Source organism: Dreissena polymorpha, chromosome 16, assembly GCF_020536995.1.
Source record: "Dreissena polymorpha isolate Duluth1 chromosome 16, UMN_Dpol_1.0, whole genome shotgun sequence".
NCBI classification, from domain to species: Eukaryota; Metazoa; Mollusca; class Bivalvia; order Myida; family Dreissenidae; genus Dreissena; species Dreissena polymorpha.
The window spans coordinates 8,732,260-8,745,377 of NC_068370.1; the positions used below are offsets into that span (position 1 = coordinate 8,732,260).

At 34.2% G+C, this 13,118-nt stretch overlaps 1 protein-coding gene across 1 annotated transcript; it reads right to left on the bottom strand.

Moving 5' to 3' along the window:
- Positions 1–827: 827 nt before the first annotated feature.
- LOC127863029 (tripartite motif-containing protein 2-like) lies at positions 828–5,090 on the bottom strand. The gene is made up of 2 exons (XM_052402442.1): positions 3,992–5,090; positions 828–3,540 (listed from the first exon to the last, which is right to left on the bottom strand). The coding sequence occupies exons 1-2, from the start codon at positions 4,899–4,901 to the stop codon at positions 2,693–2,695; spliced, it is 1,758 nt and encodes a 585-aa protein (XP_052258402.1). The 5' UTR covers positions 4,902–5,090; the 3' UTR covers positions 828–2,692.
- Between the last annotated feature and the right edge of the window lie 8,028 nt (positions 5,091–13,118).

Consider the following 13,118-nt stretch of genomic DNA (forward strand, 5'->3'; position numbering starts at 1 on the left):
AGCAATACATGTACTTGTTATGTCCAAACATAATAATGAATTAGTCCGATACAAGTTGCTCATCGGTCATTCGATTTAACTTGTTTTATTTCATTGTAATTTACTGACCACGCTTGCATTTGCCAAGACTGTCAAGTGGACGTAAGTCCATCCTCGGGGTCTTCCTTTAATCCAACCTGGTAAGTTGTTAAACTGTTTTGTGTGAATTAAATGTTTGTGACTTAGTATCATATTTTGTAATATCAATTGTTTTGTTCTGTTTGTCATATATTGTCATTGTTTTGTTCAGTTTTTTTCCGTTATGAGTACCGGTATATTGGTCTGCGTCTCCAATAAAATGGAAATAATTAGCCATGGACTTCGTATTCCATATGCCTCTCTCCATCCCACACCCACTTCATTTTTATACTTTAGATAGTAAATATTTGGAAATGTTCTTCTCATTAAGAATACTCAGATGTGGTATTTTCTAACTGCTGTCCGTTTTTGAAAATTGCAGCCGCTCGAATTTTATCGGGTTGTACGAAACTTAATAACTATAATTAAAAGGAATTTGTATTTTTTACAATTATGGAATGGACACATCTGCACGTTTAAAGCGAAGGCTGCTAAACAGAAATGGAACACTAAACCTTATTAATTATATGATGTTGATTAACAACAGCAAATGTCCACTCTAAACTCGGAATGAAGTGCAGCCTTTACAATTAAAATATGAACACGCTAATGCACATGTGGTGAAGTCTTATCAGTTACCCTTTTTTCAAATATAAAATGATTAAGCAACAACGAGGATTTTTTCATAAACGTTTTTAATACATCCACAGACATCTCAAACGCTAAACAATATGGTGTATGAAGATTATCATATTGACTATGATAAAAACACTCGAATCTTTTATACAGTTTATTTGCTCATTAAATCTGGTAAAAGATTCGAAACCTTGGTCCGCACTGCGAAAGACTTTCCTTTTGCCAAACGTTTCCTTTCTAGGCGAACCTATGTTAAGCACGCAAGTTCTCTCTGATATTCTAATTTCTGACCTATTCAATGCTCCCTTATCTATGCTCTTTATTTTCCAATACATATGATATCCAATGTTAGTATCTAACAAGCAATATCCTTCCACTAATAGTTATGTTATATACTTGCATTAACCTTGTCTTTTATACGTTTAATCAATGCCCATAAAGGAAACACTCTCAAAAGCTCAAAAGCTCAAAAGCAACTAACAAACACAAAACTAAAGATGTTCTTAAGCACTCAATATACATAATTATATATTTCCGAGGTTGGCCGACATTCCAGCTTAACTTCTAATCTGCTAACAGTAAGGACAAAGTGCCCATCATCTTTATATTCAATCATCTTTATATTTATATTCAATTATTTTATTTCTTTAATTTTTCTAACAATGTTAATTTAAAGATTCTGAGTACGTTGCAAAATTACTAATTTCAAAACCAATTAAACGTTCACAAATAAGACATGGCACTGACTACATCATCATGACAATGTAGTCTTTGCATAATCTGAGATGTGTTTTTTCATGTTGGAAAAGTGCAATCAATATCCTTTCAGTATCTTGATTTAATGCTTGACAACTGTTAACAGCCATTAACATCCCAAATTATGTTAGTTTTTCATTACTTAAACTATACACTTTAATAATTATGATTTACTAATTACATCAATTATGTCACCATGCAAGACCTCACAAACCTTACACTACTGATGGAAAAGAACTATATCCGAATTGACCTTCCGTTCTGGTATAATATGAAACTGTGATTCATTGGGTACTGTATATGAGATGTATATTTGTATAGAGAATATTATGTGAGTTTTTGATAAACTTAATCTTTATCCAAAACTCACACAATACTCTATGTATCCTATTATTTCTCCCTTTTCCATTTATAATTATCAAATATCCCATTTTTTTGAAGGTTTTGTTCTTCCGTAGTTGACAAAACAGATTCTCCAATTTATGGAAAACCCGTTATTGATCAAAATTGCAATGGTATAGAGCTCAAGTTTATACGATCGTTATTATACTTTCGATTTTCACCTGGTTCTAGGATAAATATTTTTCGAGAAAAATGTGTCATGTGTGATCCTCAGCATGTTAACTGTTTTTATTAAAATTATTTTTAGATATTTTCCGCCAAGAAAATGCAATTACTAAAATGTTAGAACACATGAAAGGTAACAAATGAAATTTTGATTAGTCCTTTCGAACAATTGTTCATAAGCCTTTACATGTAATAATAGCCCTGACATAATTGGTTTGCAACTTTACGCTGTATACATGTACTTGTTTCAATTTCCATGGCTACGTACCTTAACACAGCTGTTCCACTATCGACAAGATACTTAAAATTAACTACTTCACTAAGTATATAAGAAAGAAACTGAATATTTTCGTTAGCCTATATTCAAAGCACTCTACACAGATACACTTCAATCAAATATAATTCCATAGTTTAAATTGAGAAATAAATGTACCTGAAGCATTTTGGATTGCAAAAGATTAATTTACTAGTATACAGAATTTGTTTAACTGTTTTCTTAGATTTTATATGTACACCGATGCGTATGTAAATCCTCAATTAAACCGAGAATACCAACCAAATAGCATGAACCTAGATAATCACTTAGGAAAAGCAATTGTTATGGATGATGTCATATTTATGATAATTTGTAGATCAACAATTTATTAATCCCATTCACATTATTCGATACTACCAATTTGCTCCCATCCTTATTCAAACACAGGACATACGGCCACTTCATATCCACTGGATAAGTACCTAGAATGTCACCTTCCACAGAAAGGTGCACGATGCAGCACTTCATCTTACTGCACACTAGCACCGTGTCACCAGGTCCGACACACACACCACTTGGTTGTTGTATGCTCTCATCAGTGACTGCTCTTGACGTCCCTTTCAGGGTGTCGTACATATATACGGAGTGAGCGAGCTTGTCAGTTATTACCAATGTGTTCTTAGCCTGGATATACGTGCATCTACTTTCATCAAGTTTGTATATAGTCTTCGGTAATTCAAACTTGTCAAAGTCTTCCTCTATACCGTCATATGATATCATTCGCACTGAACGGTTATCATTATACGTACTTACTACCATTTTTGATGAGGTCATACACGATATTGAAAATATCGAAGAAGAAGTGTTTATTCGTTTTATAAGGCTAATCGAACACTCAGAATTGATGTACATTATGCAAATTTGCTTCCAAGTCGAAACAGCGATCAGAAAATGAAAGACGCACCGAACATCGAGCACAGCTGTCTTGAAGTTGTATGGTTGTCCCTTTCTTTGCAGTCTTTCATTCATTATGAAACATTTGTTATTACGATTATCTACCGCTACTAATCTCCCGTCAGGTAGAAAATCCAGTCCTGTAACGAAAGGGTCGTTGTTGTCGTCTTTAGATTTAACGACATCCACAGACTTAAGAAACTGCAGTGTAACGGGTCTGTTTTGCATGGAAGAGTTGTTGATCTCGGGTTGACCTTAAAACGAATAAAATTACATGACTATAGTATGCGTTGATTATCTGTTTCTGTTCAGCAATATAACTAACACATGTGACATACTTTCATTAAGAAGAATGTTTCATTCTTGTACAACCACAGTGTGTACGCATCTTTATCGAACTCTTTTAGTTTATGTTAACACAAAATATTGAGACAAAATGCAATGGGAGAAATAAAGGATTTTAAGAGGAAATTGGTCGGCATGAGGTTAAAATTAATTACTCAGCAAAGAAAGCCCCAAAAAGTTAACTCCCACAGCAGTAGCCATATTTTTGAAGGGACAAAACAATATTCGAACTCAGCCCAAGTATTATAAGAATAAATGTTATGAGCAAGTTCCAAGCAGCTGTTGACTTTAAATCAAAATGTAAACGATAAATATAGTTGACATAAGCAATAAGATAAGCGAATAGAATATGTGTTTTACCTTTGTCTATAACTTCTTTGCCGATATTAAGCTTCATTAAATTATCTCCCGCGTGAATAAAGTTAGCAATGTCTCCCGCAAAGTTAACATGCATTTCTAACAAAGGATTGAGATTGGGGTTCAAGCGAAGTTGTTGGTCAACTGCATTAAGTATTTCCGCACTTCTTCGAGAAAAGATAAAAATCTGTTGAGGGGTTCCTTTTTCTAATACATTAGAAAAAACGGGTAATGCCTTAGCAATGTCCGCACGAACACTCAACAATATGTTATTCATCTTTTTGAGCGTCTTCTTTTTCTCTGCTTTAATGGCGTCCACCTCTGCAAACAACTTACATTTTGCATCGTCATATACTTTTAATATATTGTCTCGAGTTGTATCTATAGCTTTAGACATCGCCTCATTAGAGTCTTTTAAGCTTGCTTTCACTTGATTAACTTTTTGTACCAGGAAAAAAGTATCCACGTCAGCTTTAAGGACGGAAGCTTTTACATCCCGAATCTGTATCCTATCTTGCTCCGTACAAACAACAATTTCAATAAAATTATCGCATTTACGATGAACCATAACACATTTTCTGCAACACAACTCTTTGTGGCACTCGCAGTAAAATTCTATGATTTTCGAATGCTCATTGCACATGTCCAGTCCATTCATATCCACACCATGACTGTCTAAACCTTTATAGCGAGCGTCCATGATGACATGTCTCTTGCTGGTGTCTTTAATGTGAATACTGATGCAGCGATCGCAAAGGGACTCGCTGCATGCACTGCAAAACATGGTTGCCTTGTTGGAAAGTAAGTTCTTCACACATAATTCACATATTCTTTCCATAACACGGCCGCCTACCATGTCACTACTCTTATTAATGGAATTATCCATGTGTACAGCAGTCGCCTTTGTGTTCATGTTTAAAATTCGCCTCGCTTATTCTAATCGCCCACATTTCGCGATGCGTTTACCCGCTAACTTAAGTTTTTTATGTAAACGTGTGATTAGATCCTATTGCAAATACCTTCACAGGCAAACGTCCCTATATCGCGTTTGTTCAAATATGAAAGCTTAAATACCGTGTAAAATTCAATCGAACGAACGACAGGAAGTTTTGCTTGCGAACAGTATTGATCGTGCACAGCTATTATGTTCGTAGTATGAAACTAGGAAATCTCAAAATCAAATACTAGTAAAGATAACGCGGAAAACGAGATTTTGTTTTTGAAACTCATTTGCGAGGGTTATCGTTGGATAAATTGAAAAACAAAATACAACCTGATTATTCTGAAATCCATAACGACGTTAAATATCATTTATAGCTCACGTGTTGCAGTATTTCGGAGTACTTTTTATGCAATATGACGAAGCCCTGCATCGTACACCTGACCGTGGAAGGTGAAATATTGTTTGTGTTTAAGCGTCAGTGTTATATTATAGAATTCACGTGAATGAATAAAAAGAGTAGGGAATTGCATTTTATTCGAACATATATTATTTCATCGCAACACGACTCACTCACAATAGCCATACTCGATAATGAGCATCATTTCGCACAAAAACACAACAACACTTATCTTATAAATATAGCAAACAATGATTCTCCAGAAACCATATCATTAGAAAACTGTTGTTGACAACCGCTATTTGTATACCAAAAGACTAACTATAGCCATACAATAACTACAAATAAGATCGCAGATTTGGCACTGTAAATTAAAAGCAATTGGTGTTAAAACCGGTTTAAGGACTTGGAAGCGGACAACGAAAACGAGCGAGGCCTGGTATAGGGAAGATAACCCTGGGTTAGGGTTCCAGGCGAACCTCACACTCAACACACAATAAATTAAAAACCTTACAATGGATCACATTCCATATACAAACTGTTTTCCTTTTAATGAAACTACGTTTAAGTTGTTCTTTTCCAAATATGTGGAGCCCCTGATAATTTTATATATTGCTAAGTCTTATTTCATGCCTTATCATCATTCTGTCTACGTTATCAGCGTTTTGATGACTTAACTTCGATTAGTAGTATTATGCGACTTTAAATAGATCATGGCCATGCTACATTCTAATCAGTGCAAGGTTAAGACTAAAATGCCATTATCAACAAGAATTTGTGTCTGACAAAAACAATGCCTTGCCCCACTCGTTCTAAATAGCCGGCGTTATATTTCAGGAGCAAAGTATAAATAAAGTTAATTGAAGATATACGTGGATTTAACAAATCGTCGAACCAATTAGGTTCTAAGTAATGTTTAGAAGAAGTTGTAAAATCTAAGTACCCCTCTTTGGTTACAAAAAAGGAATGATAAAGGGAATGAAAACGTTATGCCTTCACTATCATGATGCTCGGGCCAAACAAACACACAAGATAGTAACGTGATATAAACAGCTTTTCACCTTCATACTGGCTTATTATGCTCCCCCAAAATTTATTTTGGTGGGAGCATATAGTCGCCGCTTCGTCTGTCCGTGCGTGTGTGTGTGCGTCTGTCTGTCCGTCCGTGCACAATTTTTGTCCGGGCTATTTCTCAGCAACTAATGGCCGGTATTCAATAAACTTTATGGGAAGCTTCACTACCAAAAGGAGATGTGCATATTATCTGCGGGTTCTGGTCGGATGATTTTTCACAGAGTTATGGCCCTTTGAAATTTTCTATAAAAGAAAATCTTGTCCCCCCAACTACTGTGCCCTCAAGACGTTTCCTTTTATCTGAATATATAGTGCAATATTGTGACAAAAACCTTTGGGGAGCATCACCCGTCTCCGACGGTTTCTTGTTAATATAGGTAGAGGTTAAATTATTGTACATATACAGCTATGATGAAAATATGTCTCAGATAAAGGACTACTCAAAATTTATATTCAGATGTTTAAATGGTTCCAGACAGTGTTTAGCTCGTCGGAAATAACTATGGCATGTCATGAAATAAGTTTTTGTGGTGTTGTTGTTTGCTAATAATTTGAATAACAATGTCTTAAATCTAAATCCAAACATATTTTTGTTAAACAAATCACAACACAATAGGAACTCATGCAACGTAATTACACAATGCTTCTTTCACGTAATGGTTTTGACTTAATAAACTTTTGTATCAGATGAGTAATTGGTCATTAATTCGCAGACAGAATTACTTCTTAAGAATGCAGCCAGAATTATTTTCTCCATTTTAGGCGGAATAATATCCTTAATGAAAATGCTTGAACAACTAAATTATTAAACGTAATTTACGGTAAGCTTTTTAACATGGAAACTTAATGAAAAACGGTCCCAATCGTTAAGTTCATAAAGCGACATAACCAGAGTAGCAAAACTATACAACACTCTGCAATATGTTAGTTTCTACGGTTTTAATTACAGTATAATTATTTTGCTTACGTTTCTTTGGACAAGGTTTTTTCTACAGATATATAAAACTCTGAGATTATGTAGTCTACTTCAAAAGCATTCAAGCTGATAAAGATTCAATTTATAGATATGTAGAAATATTCACTTTTTGCCAACCAGCAATAAAATCGTATTGATCAAATAAAGCACTGTTACAAAACTGGTTGCTTCTATTCAATTCGCCGATAAGGTTTGTATACAAATACAAATCGAAAACATGTTGATAACGAGCTCTAAATTAACAAACTATCGTAAACGCACAACGACATGATAAGCGCTTACAGAGAACTTCACTATAAAACTTTAAAACATTTTACCTTCACAGTGTCATGTTAACATTTGAACTTTTGGTTCTGTTTCGAACATGGTATATGATATTGAGTTTCAGATCTGCAATTGCCTGATTGCTTCTTGGCATATTATAAGTCATTCTTTAAGGTTTTATGCGACATTTTGTTTTTCTTTCGTTTTGATTTTTCATCGCATATTTCCTATGACCATGGTATTCTGCATACGAAATAAAGTTTAAGACAAATTAACCGGTTTATGAAAGATTCTAAGACATTACAAGCTGCCAACCATCAACATGTTTTCCCCATTTTGTTATCACCATTTAATTACAAAAATCACTGATATGAACCTAAACATTGCAAACGCAATAATTATTTTGTAAACATGTATACATTAATTCCTTATGTATGCATTCAGGATAACATATAAAGTTTAACCAGTTGAATAAAGAAATATAACCACACAAATATTTCTTAGCTTCCATCAGAAAAAATAACAAATCCCCACCTCTAGTCATAACTCATTAAAAAAAATCTAAAACAATAAAGTAGAAAGAAAATACAAATTTTAGGCATAGCATAGACATTTTTCTGTTGCATCTTTGATCAAAACATAGAAAATATTTTAGCTTCACCGCACAAATTGCAAGTTCCAGCTTCACTTGCAAGGATGGAACAAATGACACTTGCAAGGATGGAACAAATGACACTTGCAAGGATGGAACAAATGAATTTTTCATCTTTCAAAAACGAAAAAAAAATATAGTGTTTATATACAACTATCATAAACTGCTTACGAACATGAATAACATCAGTACATCATTCGTAGACGAAATCAATTGGGCCCGAACATGTTCACATTGATAGGATCATATTGGTCGCCCACGCATTGATTTTCAGAATCACATAGTTTGCATATAGACGATTTAAATTGTGCGAAATGTTTAAATATGTAAATAATTGATTGTTCATAATCAACTCATATCGTAACAAACAATTTGTTAACATGGTATCTAAAAAACAGGAAATAATTATTCATCGAAACCTTGGATTTTAAAACACGTTTTCTATAATGAATGAAAACGGGGGCATTTTGAATTGGGGAAAAAAGTGGTATTTGTGACACTTTTTTAATTTAAAAAGTCGTTTAATGTAATAACTTAAAACACAATACTATTTGAAATAGTCATAAATAAGATTAATAGCAAATACAGTTGATCAAAATAGTTCTCCTCCAGTGGAAACAAACCAGGGACGTTAACATTAACTGATATAAGGTGAACATCAAAAGATATATTTTGTTTGGAATTCGACCAAATTATCGTAGTTTCACGCACATAATCGGAGACCATTCGGGATAATGGCAATGTATGATATAAGGCGATAGTACACGAAGTTCATTAGAGGTCTAAAACTTCAACTCAAACTATTACCGAATCAATCGTATTAAAACATGATATTTTGTATCAACGTTGATTTTATAAGAACGTAAATACATAATATCTACCTGAAATGTCATATACGGATGTGTCAAAATACAATTGTGCTAAAATGCTACTGTTATGTACTGCTAAAGGGTAGTTTAGCTATTTATGTGCGTATCGGTCAAGTTATGCTCGTTCTGAACCAAGTAGGTTTGCAATCTCGCCTATTGAAACGAAACAGTCTGCCCGTCCCTATAGGTTACGCTGCATATATTGATAGCTCCAGAATAGTTTTTTTTTTCAGATGGACGTCAATATGAGTATTATTTTAAAATGCCGTGATTAGAAATTCACTAGGAGTGGACCTTTTTAGGGGTTCGTAAGATGCCACATCAATTCATTAGCGTCAACTGAAATGGGTAAACGTAGGAAGCCATCAGAAGTATCCTCATTCCTCACCATGACATATACTGAATTACTGATACTGGTTGGTCAGACTCAACATTTATACCTTTGTTGGACAAACCAGTTGTCGTTGCTTCAATGCTTCTGGGTACAATTACTGCAGTGGACGTATTTGAAAGTGTAATTATATTTTGGTTCAAACCAATATATGGAGCCGTGATGTAGACTTTGGAGACATGCTTGCTTGCAATGTTCAGACTGATATAGTCTGTTGAGCTATGATATGTCTGTGGTATTCCGAATATGAACTGACTACAAGTTGAATCTATAATTGAAAGCAATCTGATAATGATACATTACTTGCTGGAGAGTATACAATCAAAGTTTTGGTAAACACTTACATTTAACTACTAGACCAATGATGTCTTCTGAAATTATATAATCAACATAATATTTTTATAATGTACAATCCTATTCAGACGTATTAAAGATAAACATCCATTACAATATTTAAATAAAGAACATTTTCTAAAAACATAAGACAACATTAATTACATGCATAGTCAACTGGTAGCATAATATAAAGAAGTGAAACTCCAGCTGCTGGAGCAGTATTGAATTTTCATAAAAAACAATTAATTGGTCCTTTATTTAGGGCAAGTGACCGATTGCCCAAACAGTACAAAACAGCACAATACAGCACAATACAAACCAACATAAACACAAAATATGAATAAAGCTGGGGTCACCGCCTTGAAACGGTTTATGCAAAGCATTGGGGGTTTAAACCTGGTTAGGCAGCAAAGCGATCTGAAAAAAAATATTTTGCTGAAACAATCACAAGTAAATATGACGAAGACTTAACAAGGTGTCACTGCCTTTGTTGAATGTCCTCACGTTAGCATAAATATAATATAGCCTACGTTGAACTCGTTTGATTTACCGTATACTTGCATTGCGGAATATGTGAATCTCACAAAACAGTGATTTAAAAGAAACATAATGATTTATATTTTCACGACGCGTTCATTTCTACTTTGTTTGGCTGTTACATGCCTCGATGAGCTAGCTCCTTTATAAAGGCACGAACATTAACCACGTTAATTGTATATTCAAAACTCGTCTTAAATAAATCTATAGATATATATGATGCTCTTAACAGGCGAAGTAACGATGATGCCATATGTCTCGCCATAAGATGACGTTGTCCAACAGCTAGATCTTATTTTGAAAGATTCAATTGATAAAAAGGGCGGTGCAAAACATGTTTGAAAATCGGCCGCATATCGCATTAGATAAGACCGACGACGGACTTGCTTGTCGCTAATATAAAACATGTATTTGTATATAAGTCGAATTGAATTAAGGCCATTTTAATTTAACACAGCACCGTAAGGTAAATAATGATTATATAGCGAATAATAGGTTAGTGTTGATTATAGATCATATAGGTTTATCGTGCGAGGCTTAGAAAACAAAAGCATGAGCCTTGGCGATTGCTTTTTCGTTTTCGTGCCGAGCATGATAAACCTGATCTATAATCAACACTAATCTATTATTCTATTTTTATCCCACTTTTACAGCGAATTCGCTTGATTAAAGCCCCTTTTATTAAATTTCTGCTATAATCAATGGCACGTGCTACGTTGTTAGGCTACGTTGTAAACAAATGTAGTTCCTTGTATATAACAACTTAATGTTATATTGATGTTATAAAACTTTTAGATTTTCAGTTCAATATGAATAAAATTGTAATAAATAACGCATGACTCTTTGTCACAGAACGAAATTCTGATTTAAAAAAATTATTATTTGATCAGCGGTTATTTTTGGAACGCGGAGTAATACACTGACCTTGGTTACACTACAGTCATTATCAAAGTACGACAAACACTCATGAAAACTAATTTTGTTTTTTTAAAAAGGTTTACTGAATAAAAAGTGGGATAAATAGAATAATCGCCAAGGCTCGTGCTTTTTGTTTTCTAAGCCTCGCATGATAAACCTTATCTATAATCAACACTAATATATTATTTTCTATATTCATGACGATATTGTCATTAGGCTCGTCATTTTCATTACGGATGTGATGTAGAATGATAGAATGTAGAATAAGATACATGGAATCAAATAAAGTAAAAAATTCAGACATCAAACAAACGAAGCAAACTCACTCTTCATTCAATATTTGAATATTAAACTGTGTATGTGCGATGTTTTATCTCACAAATCACAACGTACAGACGAAACATAACAAAACGACAACATAAAAAACCACAATGAATGCATTCTGTGATAGACAATACTTACGTACGGAATAAGTCAACCTGTTATAGCGTCTAATTCATTTATCAACCATTATAAATGCCGTTTAACGTTATCCATCGATCAAGGAACGTTCTTACATGTTAATGACGTTAGAAGTTTAAAGTTAAAGGGGCCGTCCAACAGATAAAGCGTCGTATCGACGTGAAACGATATTTTGGGAAACTACCAGGATTGCTTATATAGCTATAAAATACATCCGTTCAAAATATGAGCGTGGATGGTCGAGTGGTCTAAGCGGAAGGATATTTACTCCAGGAATCCAGGGGTCAGTGGTACGAGTCCTGTTGAGGTTGACTTTTTTTCCTTTTTTAAAATTGTATTCTTGTTTTTTTACAGGAGATTTTTAGTTCAAATGTTTAAATTTATCAATATAAAGCATTTAAAGCATTTAATGACAAGCTTCAATACATGCCAAAATCTGTTGGACGGCCCCTCTAACGTAAGGGGCGGATACAATAATTTAACTTTTAGACATGGATGCACGTCTATATGTACAGTAAAAAAAAGTGTATTTGAGAGTCAAAATGAAACTAATGCAACCTTAATAAATGTATGTGAGTGATATATAAGGAACATACATTTTTCTTTTAAAGTCAAATGTATCTTTAAGGTAGGCTGCATTTAAGATCGAGTGCGGAACTAAGACAAGCATTAGTATACTTTCTCCGATTTGTTCTATACTCGTACTAATCTATGAGTACAAAACGACGATGACTCGTTTGCATTTTTTTGAAAGAAACTAAATGTGATCCATGAAAAAGATTAACGTTTATTGTAACTTTGGGTTCAATAAGATTACAAAATTATGGAAATCCGGATTACAACTATGGACGCCGCCCGATGCTACAACATGACCCGATGTGCGTGCGATCATCGGCCGGCGCCAGCCCGATGAGCGGATAAAAAAACGTCGGCCGCTGATCGGACGGTGATCGGTGTCTATTTGTGACTGAGGTTTTAAACTTTGTCACTCATCGGACGGCGAACGGCTCCGACGTGTCCAGTTTTCCCGATACCTGGAGATCGGACACATCGGCGGGCGACCGGATTATTTGTGACTGAGGCATAAGACGTGTAAGTTTATGCGTTTTACTTTTCACATTGTTATTATTTTACGTTGTACGAGTTTGCGAATTTGACTTTGAAGTGACTTTTTTTAATTTGTTAAGTTTGATATGTTGTTATTTTTCAATTTCAATTAAATTTTCAGGAATTATCAGATATGTGTTGAATTATTCTTGGTCCAAATTTCAACACAATTCGTTTAAAAATAAGAGAGCTATATTGATATGA